At 40.8% G+C, this 16,071-nt stretch overlaps 1 protein-coding gene across 2 annotated transcripts in view; it reads right to left on the reverse strand.

Moving 5' to 3' along the window:
• LOC119733212 (E3 ubiquitin-protein ligase CBL-B-like) overlaps positions 1-16,071 on the reverse strand; it is a 33,225-nt gene that overhangs the window by 3,326 nt on the left and 13,828 nt on the right. Inside the window, exons 4-8 of one of the 2 annotated variants that reach the window (XM_038206801.1) lie at positions 14,938-15,157; positions 13,191-13,211; positions 10,315-10,464; positions 8,407-8,734; positions 6,236-6,367 (exon numbers count right to left, since the gene is read on the reverse strand). In XM_038206801.1, coding sequence (XP_038062729.1) covers positions 6,236-6,367; positions 8,407-8,734; positions 10,315-10,464; positions 13,191-13,211; positions 14,938-15,157 — 851 coding nt within the window. Of the gene's footprint in view, positions 1-5,740; positions 6,368-8,406; positions 8,735-10,314; positions 10,465-13,190; positions 13,212-14,937; positions 15,158-16,071 lie in introns of both variants that reach the window. The other variant, XM_038206799.1, reaches the window with a different exon arrangement.

Raw genomic sequence — 16,071 nt, forward strand, 5'->3', positions numbered from 1 at the left:
AAACTTGGTACAATATGCAGTGCCCACTACAAGCTATAGTGGTCAGCGGCCAACTTATGTAGAGGCCAACATATGCAGTGGTTAAGTGGCTACCATATTGTGTGGAGTACGGACAAGCTTTGGATCTCTCAACTGCTCAAGCTTGATATCTGGTCACTACGGGAGCCACAACTACATGGAATTGGCGGCCAAAATTTATCTGGCCACAACATGCACAATATCAAGGTGGCCAACGCACGTTTGCCACACCTGACAAGTGCACTCAATAGATGTTTGGTAACATTGAAGAGGCAGCTACAGCTTCATCAGGATCACAGCTGAGGCTGCCAGGTTTTGGAGATTGCAAAAGGTACCTGACCCTGACCTTTAACCTCTAACCCAGCGGGCAAAGAGAAACAACCAAAGAAACAAAGAAAATGAGAACTACAAGAGGGGGGATGACTACAAAAGAGGAAAACACAAGTGCTTTTTTTTGGTTAAACAACCAACAGCAACCACAATGAGCGACTAGACTACAAATGACTACTGGTACCATAAATGACATGGGGTTGGATGTTGATAGGGTGCCAGACTACGCTGAGTACGTTTTAAAAAGGGTATGGATTCAGTCTGGTTCCTGTCAGTGCTCTGGATGGTGTTCCAAAATGGACTTAGATATAGACAGGACGCCAAACTTAAGGCTGTGGCTGATCTGGTACCCTGCCAATGTTCTAGGCTTTGTGCTATGTGTATGTATTAGTTTGGTGCCGTGGATTTTGTCAGGGTACCAAACCAAATCGCCAAGAATTGAGGCTATGGCTGTAGTCTGGTAACATGTCTCTGTTCTTCATGTATCATTCTAGAGAATGCATTGGTCAGGTGCCAGCACGAAACCATTCCAATGCCTCAGATCAATGTTCCCATATGAGTGTTGATAGAGGACCAATCTGAATCACTGATCTCTATGTAAAGACTGGATAGCGGATGCCCATATGGTACATGTACATCAGTCACATAGTTCAATTTGCATTTTGACCAGATTTTACCCGGTCTTGGAAAAATGGCCGCTGGTATAGGAACATCCAAGTGTATATACATGTATACAGCCTGTGCTGTATCAAGATTTGACACGCATTGTGGTCACATACACTATTTTTATGATGTTCTAAAAATGCCAAATTTCCGTTGTGACTATATTTCCAAACTATGCAAAAAGTGAATTGCTGCATTCAAAAAAGTATACCACGATGTTTGAAATATTGTAAAACCGTGGTCAGTGGTGGACAAAAGGTACACCAGATGAACTCAATGTTACAAAAGTGAATTACAACTGCCTATAAGTAAGGCAACTTGTCCTTTAAAGACCAGCAGCCGGTCTTTCCAGTATGGCTTCAAATGGCTTTCTTCTGCGGCTTTCTGAAACTATCCAGTTTATCATGTGTTTATATAGAAGAAATCAGTGATCTGAATAAGGTCAAAGAGGCTGTGTTACCGGTAGACTGCACACCCTGCCTATAGCCCAGTCTTCTTAGACAGTCCTTGGCTGGGTGTCAGACCAAAGTTAAAAGCCTCAGCCTCACTTTTTGGTTTGGAAAGAAAAAGCTAACAAGTAGGACAACTTCTATAAGCAGGACAATCTACAAGCACATATACAGTACCAACTGAACAAAAAGCCCCAATACCTTATCAACACATAACTGACTTGATCATCCCAAACTAAACTTCCACATTTGTTGTAATACAAAGATAGAAAAATAAAAGGCAGAGAAAAATAGTCACACTATTTCTCCTTTTAACCCATTCGCACTTGTACGACATTGTATTACATTGTGTTTATTCACTGAAGAATCTATACAACCACAGAGTGCTGGGGTGGTTTCAGGTGCTACAGTGACTAGAGGGTCAAATATGTGAGGTTGTTTTATTTCCATTTTTCTGTATGGTTTTAATTAAATGAACAGTGACATATCTCGAATGAGAAAAAGAAAAAACAAAGAAAGGAAAGAAATTTGAACAAAAATTAAAGTTGTTCTCGTATTACAACAAAAATAGAACAGTGATTTTGGGATGCTCAGCAGTGCAAACATAGTGTCTATCTAATGCACTGGAATGACTTGTTTTTGGAAACCAGAAAGGACACTCACACACAACTTACAACAGTGACAAGTGATCCTTTCTGGAAACAAACAAACTTAACAGAAGGGGGGGGGGGTGTTGAAAACAATAAGTGTGGCGGAAACCAATGTGCAAAAACAAAAAGAAAGGCTTGTCTTCTGAGGTTTTGTGTTTAAACTGTCAAGGAATTCATTCTTGAGCTATTCATAACATGGAATTTGCGTTGGGGTGATGTAAACCAATATTAGGTTTTGCCCTTCAATAATTCCGGTACCCGCTGCTAAATGTACCGGACATCAGATTTGAACCAGCCAACCGATCCCGCAGCTCGGTGGTTGAGTGGCAAGACGTCTGCACTAGATAGCAGGTGGTCGTGGGTTCGAGTCCCACACGAGTGTTTTTTTTCCTCAAACCTTCAATCAGGAGGTAACACACTGAGTATACAGTATACGTCGGTGAAGGGCAAAACCTAATATTCATTTTTAGACTGTATATATTCTTGTACATGTAGAATATGTATGAATTCTTACATATTTTAGACAATTTGTTTATTTTATATAAAGCACAAAGGGAAGCTGACGATGTGTATTGTGATAATTTGTTTTTAATATTTGAAGAAAGAAATTGACTGGAGCACAGTTTGAACCTGTGACCTACAGATTACCGTTCTGGTGTATAAAAACTGAGCTATCCAGCCTTGCTTGCCCGAGACAATTTCTTAGTTCACCTAAAAAAAGTACATGTATTGAGTTTCCCTCCAAAACAATTTTCACAGATTGTTTCCGGTAATTTTAGTTTGGTTATTGATCATCTGCTTTTTTTTTTAGACTACAGCTGTATCAGAATTTTGAAAGTGAGATTTACAGCATAAAATGTTTAGCGTCCTCAGTCCCGACAAATGGAATCAGTTCCTGGACTTGTAAAGAGCAAACTCAATGCTGGCTTGCTGGCTTTGTCAGTAGACAAAGCCTTACCCTGTGATTGTGAAACTTGGAACTTGACACATATGACTGAAAACAAGACTCGAGATTTGACTCAAACAGACCGCCATATTGACTGGGACAAGGTTAAATTTGCTGTTAATTCCCGCAAGGAAGGTTTCAAGGGAGTTGTGATCTCTGTGTGGCCATGACAAGCAAGCTTGACTGCATGTCTAAATCCCTTTAGGAGTCGTCTCACAAAATGTGAGGCGTTCTGGCAAAAAATGAGATGGAAATGGGCACAGGCCGCAGTGGAGAACAATGCAAAAACCGAATGGTGGTGATTTTTAATGATAGTTGTAATCTGTCATATGTCTACTACATGTACTTATATTTTAAAGAACTAGTTTTAAAATTGTTGAATAACTGTATATTTTCAGGGAAAAAACCCAAAAGGCATCTTTCCGTTTCATGACTATCCGATTCGTCACAAAAAAACCCAAAAAACCAAAAACAAAAAAATTCAAGTAAATGACCCCAAAACATGCAAAAAGTCGCTCAGTAAGGGTGAATCTTAGTGCTGAAGAATGTGGTGTGACTTGCACAATATTTTTGTGAACTCACTTCACGTCATACTAACGTATGCAGCCTGTCTAAAAAAAAATGGTACAATCGAAAACAATTTTTTTTTTCAATATTAAATCTCAACATAAGTAAGTCGTTTTGAGCATCACATTAAAGAAAAAAGACCAGGCTTTACAATACTTTTTGTTTCATCTCATTTGCTGTTGTCAATTCAGAGATAACTCCAGTTTACTGCGGAACACAAAAATCGAGTTTGTTTCTTTTGCCAAGTTGCGATCTTTTGTGAGCTTCAAGACAGCATGGCACAGTACTCGAAACAACTCTGCCCATGCATAAAAGTGGCATAAAATCGATTTTGGTGTATCGCACTAAATTGATTATATCTCTGAATTGACAAAAGCAAATAAGATCAAACAAACACTTTTGGAAAGGAAGCCCAGTCTTTGTTCTTTAATATTATGCCAAGTAAGAATGACTTATTTTGAAATTTCATATTTAACCAATTTTTTTTCTGATTGTACCATTTTTTTTGAGACAGGCTGTACATGTCATTTTTCTGCTTTTATGGGAATTCGGTGAACTACTCGCGAGTACTCGACTAATCGTGAGTTATTCCTTTGCAAATACTTAAGTAGAAAAGTCCACTGTTTGCCCAGACCTACAGAACTGACAGTAATTTGAATAGCAAATGCGACATTTAAAGAGCCCATGAAACAGAATTTGCGTTTACTTGTATCTGTGATGTGCAAGTGTATGTTCGATTCCACCATCACAATTAACCTTAAGCGTGTATTTTAATGGTATTTTATGACTTTAGGTAAACTTAAAGACTGTATGCTAATAAAGCAATTTACATATTCATGAGTATATCAGTGATGTCATCTTAGGTAGAAGCTTAAGTGTCACGACTGTACCTTCCAACAGTTTATTGAGTAAACTCTCATGTTATTTGCATTGTTCGGATGAATCGACCACAATAATTCAATGAGCCCTTTCAAAAGCATTCAACACAAAAGGTGACATAACATAAGAGTGTGTGTAGCCGTTGTAAATATAGCTCCCTCTACTGTCAACATAAGATGGAGGGCTATCAATGGCTAATATAAAATAACAACACAAATTTAGACACATAACATGGAAGTGAACTAAATGTTAGGCAACCGACCACCATAAAAAACACAGCACACATTGGTCAAGAGTTGTCATGTTTACTGTACCAAGATTGCTCAATAATGGCACCCTATTAGGCTCAAATGAGGCTAATAAACATGTCATATTTTTGTTTAATGTTAGCCCAGCAGAACTTCTGATTTCATTCTTCACACCTCTCAATCAGAGTTATTTACATATTTTTGAAATTCACATTCTTCAGCGGCGCATTAAATTTTGTTTTTGATGTAGGTCATTTTTGTCACTTTATTGTTTAAACAGTATAAAAGCCATCCCATTGATTAGAAGATTTTATTTGTGAAAATTCCAAAAATATCAACTCTAAAAAAACACCAACAACAAAATTTTGCACCCATATAGAATATACAGGATTTCCTCGACATGTACATTGTAGAGACCTTTACTGTGGTGAAACAAGGTTTGCATGCAGGTTTTACACACACTCAACCAAAATGTACGCAGGTTTTGACTCAAAGCAACGCATGTCACATGTGGCTGACCATAGATCCCACTAAGTCATGGCTTCTACAATAATTTCATTAAATGGACTCTAATACTGAAATTTGTATCCTTGTGGAGACATTTCTTTGTTCTCGTGTACTAAAGTTTTCGAGTTTGAAAGTACAGTTTCAAAATGCTCTTATTTTAACCAGAATTAATTTCCTTGGCTGCAATTCCGACCTAATATCCCTTTTCTAAAACTCTGTTTGCGACAAATCACCATACCTTGGAAATTCCTAGTTTTTGAGTAAAATCCATATATCTATTTCGTGAAAACCTTGTGGAGACGTATTCATCTATAGAAATTGCCCTGTGGAGTCGTATACAATCTTTTGTTCCCTATTGTGTGCATGTCTCCAGAGGGCACAGTGTATCAGATCTGGTGTGCACACAGTAAACACGACAGCTCTTGACAATAAACACTAGAATGAAACTTTGAAAGGAAAGAAGCAGGGAGAAACAAAGCATACCTAGGGTGAGAGCTTGGGTTAGGTGCGGCACGTTTTCATAGCCAAAGTGTTTCTGCTCCAACTGGGCAGCAGCAGAAGGCGAGGGGGCCGCTGGGTGGTGCAGGGCGGGGTTCAGAGGCGGGGGCAGGTTCAGGTACCCAACGCTGTTCTCGTAAAGAACACTGCCCTCGAAAGGTGAGGCAAAGGGGTCATCGGTTTTAAAGATGGCATCAAGTTCCTCTGCGCTGTGCGCCTGAGGTTGTGATTTCAGGTTAGGGATGAGGTTGTTGGGATGGGTGTCGCTGACCGAGCGACGGAATGGGTTCGACGGGTTGTCTGCTGGGGCCCAGGGTGAGGCGGGCGTGGCACCGTGTGTGGTCATGGTGCCGGGCGGGGACGACGACTGAGCATTATTGAGGTGATCATAAAGGAGATTGACATGGCCCATTGGTGGGGCAGGCGCAGAGTGCAGGGGCGGGGCCGGGGAACCAGTCCGGGCGGGGCTGCTGTCGTCACCTGTTGGAGCGGGCGTGGAGAGGAGAATCAGGTCGTTTGTAGTGGCGGGGGGTGTGAGGCGGGCTCGGGGTGCGCTTTGGGGCGGGGGAGGATGGTCGTACACACCCTCTGTCACCGGGAACGTCTTCGGTCCTGCAGGTAAACACAAATGCACAGATATTTAGGTACCGGTATACACAATATATGGTATTGGCCAGTCATTTAATTCCCCACTTCACAGTGAACAAGGATTTACCAAAATTCAGAGAACCGCTTTGCTTCTCACTTTCCTTCCAGCTGTGATCTGGGTTCCAATCCCTTCCAGGCCGACAGGTGGATTTGGTTTCAATATCTGCCTTATTCCATGTGCACTCAAGGAGAAATCACTGAAATCCCCCCCCCCCAACTTTATAACTAAAACATGAATTGTATTCATTCTGTAGGTTTCTTCAGGCTTCCTAGCAACCAGTGCCTATCACACTTTTAAGGAACACTTACCAGTTGTTTTAATACTATTGAATAGAAGACCAGGCTGGCCTAGTCAAGCTAGCACAAAGTCTCAGTTGATGACATGTTCTTAGTGACTAAGTCAATGTCAGTCACTGATATCAGTCAGAGGACATGTCCAAGTACCCCGAGGGGTTACAGGGAGGAGTAGCTTAAGACTGCTGGGAGCCCTGCACCCGATTTCACGAAGCGCTGCGACGCGTCGCAACTCAAGTTACGACGTGTAACACGTCGCAACTCACGACGCGTCGTATCATCCATTTCACGAAAGTTGCGATGTGTTGAACGCGTCGTAAGTTCCTTGCCAACGGCTAAAAACACGTCGCAAGTTACGACGTGTCTAGTGGTCATCGCAAAATACGAAGAGTACCTTTCTAAGCCAGTTTAATGCCATAAATATGACAAAAACGAGATTATAATACCGAGGCAATGTGTGTTAAGTTGTAAATAGAAAATTCATTGAATAATTATGAATTAGACTGGAATATTGCAGCTGAAATTTGAAAGTAGCTATACAGTCCACTGAGAAGCTTGTTTTCCTTCAAAATTGCATTGCACGGAAACCATTTGTTTTACGTTTTAACAAATTTCGAGCTGAGATCCGACGACTCTTTGTTGAATATCAGACGACTATTTACTGTACGCTGACTACATACATAAACCAGTCATCGAGTTGTGCTATAAATACACCTACGATGCGTCGCACTTACGACGTGTTTCGTGAAATGGATCGCAGGACGCGTTGCAGCTGCGACACATCGTAGAGATACGACACGTCGCATCGCTGCGATGCATCGTAAGTTACGAAGAGTTTGATGAAATCGGGTGCTGGACATTTATAGCACTTGACACTCATGCCAAGGTGCCACTGCTTTAACTGTGCACATTCAGATTAATTTAAAGTGAGTCTAATTCACACAATCACTGTGTTTGGGGAAGTTTTTTTATTCTTAGGGGAATTAGGACCGAGTCGTGGGGACTTTTAGCGTCTTAGGTCCCCATAATACCGGTACCATGCTCAACAGGTGTGTACACGTAGTCCCCACAGTTAAGAAAGAGGATGTGTGTACGTGTTCTACATAACCCCCGAGGACAGACACACAAAGGGAGAAGGATCCTTTCAGTCCTCGGGCATCGGGTCTTTTGTTCAAAACGGTCCTCTGTAGTAGGTTCGTGTGTTAGTCTATGGAAGAGTGTTATATTAAAGTGACAAAGGGAAACACAAAGCATTGTCCTCGGGAGTATAGTAATTCAAGAGCGTGTGCACACACCTGTGTGTATACATGCTGTGTCTCTCTTATTCACTCAAGCTCTGATGTGTGGTGACAAAGTGCCATCTATTGTTCATGCAATAAAATCCATTGAATGGCCCTTCAGGTCTGGCAAAAATCGGAATCTCAGGGGAATATCAAGTTGAAACTAGTTCAACTGGTTATCAGATGAACTGGAAACTGGTTTTGAACTGGTTTAACTTGTTCTGAACTGGTAAACTGGTTTTGAAACAGTTAAAACAGTTCCAGCTGAACTGGAAGTTGGTGACTGGTTTTGAACTGGGTTGAACTTGTTTTTGAACTGGTATAACAGGTTTTGAACAGTTTAACCAGTTCCAGCTGAACTGGAAATTGGTGACTGGGTTTGAACCGGTTTAACTTGTTGAACTGGTATAACTGGTTTTAAACGAATACCTGTCTTCTGGTTGTCTGCAGATGAGAAGCCATCTGCCTCGGTTCGCTCCACTCCTTCATCCAAGTAGCGTCGGGGTGGCAGGGTCGGGAACCCTGACGCTTTGCTGTCGCCTCCCGCAGCAGCTGCGCCCCCTACCCTAGCCGAAGCCCCTTCAGTCAGGTCATTGCTGGACGAGCGGGGGGACATACTGGGTGAGGAAGTGGGCGAGACATTGGGTGAGGGTCTGCGCGGGGGCAAGGCTGGGAGGTTGCTGGGTCCGAGTCTCTTAGGATGCTCGTTCTTTGGGCCTTTCTGAGGGGCGGCGTAGACGGGCTCCGTTGGCGGAAGCTGTGCATCAGAAACAAGACACACGATCAGCGTGAAAATTGAACTGAAGTAGTGCTCTGCTTACATCCTGTGTTGCACATGAATTTTTTTTTCAAGTCATTCAAATATATTGATACACGTACGTAAGCCAATCACATTTAGGGGTGTGCATATACGGGTAGTACGGGAACCGAGTACCCAATTGAAAAGAAAAAAACAGGTACCCGTTCAAGAAACCCAAACCCAAAATTAACATCTAGGAAGTTGCTGTTGTAGTACAAAAGTAGTACCACATCGGTGCTTCATATTCAGCAAGATACAAGTGTGTACACTGGGCTTACATGCAGCATTACGCTGTAAACTGCAACTTTTGCAAGAGACATACATGTAAGTGTGACATCTGTTTTGCTTTCTCACGTTGCCTGGTTTTCATTTTGAAATTCCCCCAGAACAATATTCAAAACCTTACTTTTTCATTGTCTTAGAAGTCACTATGTAAATTTGTGTAATTTGTGAAGATGGTTACGGGTATCCGATCCCATAATCTGGAACCGGTTCCTGACATCAGCGGTCGGGTACTCGGGTACCGGTACCCGGGTACCTGGTTCTGATGCACAGCCCTGATCGCATGGACACTCTGCATGAACTGTAGATGGTGTTTCGGGACCACGCCCAAGAACTTCTTGTGCAGGCACACTTCATTCTCACTACTTGTATACCAAGTTTAAACTTAAAGGCATGTACCGGTAGGATCATTTGCATTTATCCCAAAAGTAACCTACCAAATTATTATCAAAAAGCTTACTTGGATTACAGATCATACTGGCACTAAACACCCAGTGATATTATATATTATTCATTCTGGCTCGCTGTTTACTGAGCTGAAACTTGAACAGGTTACAGTTGTGAACATTCTTCTTTGGATTTTGAGGGGTGTTGTTATTGGAAACAAACAAAATGCATGAAAAGCAAATCATCCTCATAATATACATGTATGCCTTTAATTTCCGTACATTTGGGCATTCATGGCCTATGGAAAGGAGTAAAATACAACATACAGGTAGTTTACAACCAGACTGGGACCGTTTTTATGCAAAACTCTCGTCATGCTCGTGCAGGTTTTACAACGTAACTGGATTTTTCTCGAACTGTGACAGTTCCAGAAGAGACCCTGCTCTACATACATGTAATATACATTGTTATCAGTTCATGAACAATGCTACAATTATCATGTCAATTTTAACATTGCGTGTAACCTCCACTAGAAACTTCCGAGAGAAAACAGTTAATCTAACTGTAAACTGGCCAGCCCTCTAATCTATCTTAATCCTTTGTCCAAACAGTGGCTTTATAATCCCTAACACTTAGTGTAATAAAGCTACCTGTGCTGTCACACAACTGATTTTGACAAGTGCAGGGGATTAGCAGCAGTATCTGATAACAGGGACCAGTTTGTTGACAAAAGGATTAACAAGGTAAGAGTGTTCCACTAGAAGTACTGTATTCTTTCCGAGTTTACCTGCCCTAGCTCAGAAAGCTTCTAGAAGTACTTACACCTGATGGAAAAAAGGGGAAAATAGAGTTCAAATAGAAATAATAACCTCCAAACCGTCATCCTCATCATCATCAAACTCAAAATCCTGCTTCTCTTCAGCTCCGTTTGCCTTCTCCCTATGGTAGGGGTCAATCACAATGATCTCCGTGCCCTTGATCTCACACCGGCAAAATGGACACCCTTGACCATCAGTGTCCTGTGGTCAAAGAACACGAGAGTAGGTATAGTATAGTGGGTAGGTATTCATACACTCGCACTCTGTAGTTCACGCAAGTGTGAATGTAAATCATGAGCAAATAACATTCCATTTTTATGAGTAACTTTGGTGACAAGAAAAAAATGAACAGAGCCAGTTTTCAGAAACTACATGAAAATATGAGAGATAACGTACAATTTTGCATGCATCTTTGTCATTGGCAATCAAAATCTTGAGTTAAATATAAAATAGATTCCACATGCAACATACATGAATACAGCAACTAACTCACACACTTTCCGACAGATTGTCTCAGATTTTAAAACTAGAGGTCTTCATGTTACTTTGTTATTTGTTGAAATGAAATGCTGGAAATCATTTCTATGGATATGTGGAGAAAATTATACAGGGTGATCCAATAAATGCAACCCTAAAACATTTGCCTTTACGAAAAAACATGGGATCAGTGGATTTTTATGTTTTGGGTATCAGATTAAAGCTAAGAGCTTTTTCTTTCAAATACTGAAGAAAAAAATCATGAAAATAGCACTTTGGGTCGCTGAGAAAATGCCAATTACCGGTATGTAAGCAGTCATTTTTAATCCTGTACACAAGTACATGTACTTCAAACAGTGAAACATTTTACTGTAAGCCTACTGTGCAATTATCCTTCATTTGTGCAATTTCTTAGTATTTTGACAAATTCACGATGCTGAAAGGGTTAAAATAGGACTAAAAATGTTAAGGTGGAAAACAAAAGGTATTTCCATCAAATTCATTTGTACTCTTGTCATATTATGTGCCATGTTGATTGTAACTTGTAAGGATTAGGACATGCACAAATAGGTACAGTGAAAATCCCTTACCATGCTTACTGTGGTAATGTTTTGTGTACAGGATGAACAATGACTACTTTTACATAATTGGCATTTTCTCAGCAACCCAAAGTGCTTTTTTTCATAATTCTTTTCATAATTTTTTACAGTATTTGAAAGAAAAAGCACTCAGCTTTAATCCAATACCAAAAACATAAAAATTCCCAGTTCCCTTTTTTTTTGGAAAGGCATATGTTTTAGGGTTGCACTGTTTTTTTTAGGTCACCCTGTATTCTGCAAACATTTCTGTTTATTCAAACTTAACAAGGCCATTTAAGGTTTTATGAATTCACATGCATGTTTAGAATTTCACAACGAAAGAAAAATTACACAACCATGACAGGAGGAAATATATCAAAATACACGCATATCATTGTGTCAACTTTCACTTGTATTTTGAAAACGGCTGTTGTAATAAAATAATGCTAGCAAGACCTAACATGTTGATGAACTTCCTGTAGCAGGGTTACACAGTTGATGATTTTCAAATGCAATGATGTTCATTTTTAAAGATTTTTAAGTGGCCTGAATTCTTTTTCAACCATTAGGACAGAGTAAATCATAATTATCATGTACATGTAGTTGATACAGGTTCATCATGTAAAGGCATCAAGTGGGTGGTGTCACCAAAGAAAGTTTTTCTGCTCAACATAATTTGCATTTCACACCGAAATCCAAAACTGCTTTTTAAATGATATTTGGAAATGTAAAACTTCAGAAAAATTCCTTTCATTCTAAAACAGATGATTAATCTTCCAAGAAGGCACAAAGTCTGCCTGATGACGAAAGACCACACTTGAACTGAGGCACAGTTTTTCTTATGTTCTCATACTCATAAAATAGTATTGGATGGAAAACAAATTAAAAGAAAGCAATGATCAATGAAATGATAGCCTTGATTGCAAGGCTGTGTATGCGCTGTATCATCGTGAGCGTATTGATGGCCATAGCTACAATCCTGGCCAAATCTTGCTGGGCCCCCAACCACCCGGCCCCCTTTCAATGTTGTCTCTCATTGCGCGGTGTGTGCTCCATCAGCTGGAGAGAACAACATTGACCGGGGGAGTGGGGGAGTGGGTGACTGTGGCAGGCTCAGGAAGTGTCCCAACCATTTTGGCCGGGATTGTAGCTTATTACCTGGCCGCCTCTACCCCGATCCATCTGATCGCACACACAAAGCCCGTAGTGCACTGTACACATGGTACATGCTCAGTGTGCATGTACATTGTTAGACTTTGTCTAACAACGTACACTGAACGTTACATGTTCACGCATTGTCCCCATGTGAGAGTCCCAACCCGCGTACACTGGGGCGTACATGTACATGTGCACCCACCTCGGATCACACCTTCGGAGCACGGGCTGTGACTACACATGCAGCAGTATTGCGCATGTGAATGCACTGTGGGCTTCGGGTGTACGATGGATCAGGGTTTGCCGTGTATGTTTAAGTGGAGCCCGGTAAGCTACATGGACACATGTACATATATGGCCAGCGATGCCCGCATGCTGATACAGCACATACACAGCCTTGCATTCAAGGCTATTGAAATGAAAGCAACAGCCTAGATCAGCCAATAGAACCGTCGCATGTCAATCTCCAAAGTCTACCGCTGTTTCATGAATTCATGTACTAGATTGCTCACATGCAGAGACGGACAACTACATTTATAACAGAGCACACGCATGTACAGGGCAGCAGGCACTGATTGTTACGTTTTGAACAGCAACAAAATTGTGAGAAGATTCTTCAGGGCTACCTAATGTTAGCATATGATGTCAACTTAAAAAGGACATGGACAACAAAACAAAGGTACAGAAAATGCGAGGCACATGTACATGTATACATACCTTATTGGCATTCATTCTTGACTGCAAAAACAGAAGTAGGGAAGAGCAAGGAAATTTGGGGCAGAAAGTGGGGAAAAATGAAAGAAAACAAAAATTGAGAAGGATCACTTTTCCTTCAGTACTATTAAAACAAATAGGAATGACTATAAACAAATGTTCTGCTGCACTGCAGAGCAACCACACTTTATTTGCGAAACTCTCATTTATCTTCACGAAACATTTGAAAAACAAAAGTGTTTATTTGGAATAAAAACTGTCGCTGATTAGAAACAAGCATTGGTACAACTGGGCTCTTGTATGAGTGCACTCTTGCAGCAATAAACTACGAGCACAAGTAAGATTCAGCTATTGTTTTTGCAGTGAAAGGAGAACGAAAGCGGGTAAATCATCTGCAACTAGAGCACTCTAACTTTTATTTTTTATTAATGTGCTGCCTGGTTTTGTTTTTAGCCTTAGCCGGTTTCAGCTACTGGTTGCTGAGGTACTGGTACATGTACCGCATCCATTTTTGGAATTGATGATTTCAGACATCAAATTACAGGAGGACAGTTATTGGTGTGAACTGAAAATGAAACAAACTTCTTTAGTGAATTTGGCCTTCTAATGTATCTCACTTTAAAGAAGCCACGATACAGAAGTTTGAAAACTGAACTCTCGGAACTAAACATGAACATACACTCAACCAAAAAAGAAAGTCCCCCCTTCCAATACTTTTTTGATTTAACTCAAAACTATTTAGCACCTCTCACTCAAATAATGACTGATCAGTACAGAAATTCCTTAGCAATGCAGCCATACTCTTTATTTGCCCCAAAACAGTGATAATGCGTACAAATTTATGCAATTTATGACAAATGGTACCGAAAACAGTTGCACTCACGTATACAAAAGTGCAACTTTGTTTTCGGTACCATTTGTCATAAATTGCATAATTTTGTACACATGATCACTGTTTTGGGCCAAACAAATATGGCTGGATTGCTAAGGAATTTCTTTTCTGATTAGTCCTTATTTGACCAAGATGTGCCCAGTAGTTTTTGAGTTAGACAAAAAAGTATTAAGGGGGGAATTTCCTTTTTGGTTGAGTGTATTTATACATCCTCTTCAACTGTGTACTGTAATCTCTAAAGCCACATCTGAAATATACTTGGCTACGGCTGGAAATAACACTGGGGTCTATAAGAAGTGGCTGCAGCCGCTGCCATAGGCGTGAGTGTAACTTCCAGCCACAGCCATTCAGAGATTTTACAGACATGTAACCGACAGACATGTAACTGTTGGTGACTAGCCTGTGTAAAAGCCATGGCAGGGGAACCGGAGTGAATTTTGGACTGCCTGATGAGACTGATCAATCACTCTTGGAGGAAGACTGCATTAACCCTAACATACATGTAACTCAACCCATCAAACCCAGACAGCATGTTTTGTTGGAATCTGTCAGGATGGGTACAGTACCCCTAAACTGACAGTCTTTTACATTGGGTTGGCACACCTCCAGAAACTAAGTCAGAAATATGTGTGTGCAGTTTCCCATATGGTGTTGGAATTTGCCAGGATGGGTATGGTTCCTAGTACATGTAGTAAATCATGCTAGGGAGTTAGAGTTAAGGAGTGCATCAGAATTATAAAATCATAGACGTCAAACGACCAGGACTGCAAAAAAAAAATTGGACCCCAAATTTATAGAATGACCACAATAGTTCTACAGTACCATGAATGGCAAATTTTTGTTCAGCCTTTTTTTTACCTGCCAGGCATTGAGGCATGAGGAACACAGCAGGTGACCACAGGGTTCTAGACGGATATCCTTGTTGTTCTCAGTACAGATCTTGCAGAGTTGGAAAGTGGAGCCCATCTCGCAGTACAGGGCGTACTGGTCCTGCGAGACATGAATGTGCTCCTCCATAGGTTTGGTGTTGATGGAAGTCAGGTCTGGGTTGTCATCTTCTCCGTCTGGATACAGGTAGCTATAGTCAGGGGAATGAAAGAATCACTGTATAGCAGAGGGCAATTTCACAAACATAGAGTGTTCATTTACATGTCATAGGACGCGGAAGTGGGCGTCAAACACTTTTTGAAAATTCTTGACCTCACCCGCACACTTCTCGATACAGAGTTGTGTTGGCGGATATAGGTGACTTAAAATCTGATTATCCCACTTTTTTTTCAAACTGAATCTGAATTCATCGGAAGTTTCCATTCAGCTCACAGTCAGGCAAACAAAAAGTGACGAGTAAGGTGCCGCATTGAATTTTGTTCACGACATTTTGGTATACTTTGCCGGATGGATGACCGCTGGGCCTTTACAAAAACACTCCAGAGCCGTAATGTGGCAAAATGATGGGTGGGAACTCTCTGATCAGACGAATGGGTAGGATATTCGTGAACCAAAAAGACAGCCAAGGAGTGAATGCAATTACAATCAGAGACCATAAAGCAAATAGGGGGATGTTTCTGTTGTTGTCCTGAGCTTGTGTCACCAAAAAAAAAAGAAAAAAAAAGAAGGCCTGATTTTTTTAAAGGTTATTCTGAATATCGGGTTTTCAAAATCCGACCAAAATAGTGGAATTCAAACCAATTTTTTAAAAATCTGATTTTTAGTCACTTTGCCTCTCCACTTCCAGGAACTCTCTGCCATCATTGCTCCATGTGTCAGACTTAAAGGTACATGTATTGTCCATCATTTGTAATGTGTGCATTTTGTTCGTTTGAAGCAACAAAAGTGCTCAAAATCTAAAGAAGGGTGCTGAACAACTAACCTGACGAAGTTTCAGATCAGCTTCAGCTGTATATTTCGAGAAAAACAACATTCTACAAATGTTGGATCTTGATTTCAAATCAAAAGTTGCTGAATCATGTTTTGAATTGGGCCTGAATTCAG

The sequence above is a fragment of the Patiria miniata genome, unplaced genomic scaffold (genome assembly GCF_015706575.1).
Source record: "Patiria miniata isolate m_02_andy unplaced genomic scaffold, ASM1570657v1 HiC_scaffold_25, whole genome shotgun sequence".
NCBI lineage: Eukaryota > Metazoa > Echinodermata > Asteroidea > Valvatida > Asterinidae > Patiria > Patiria miniata.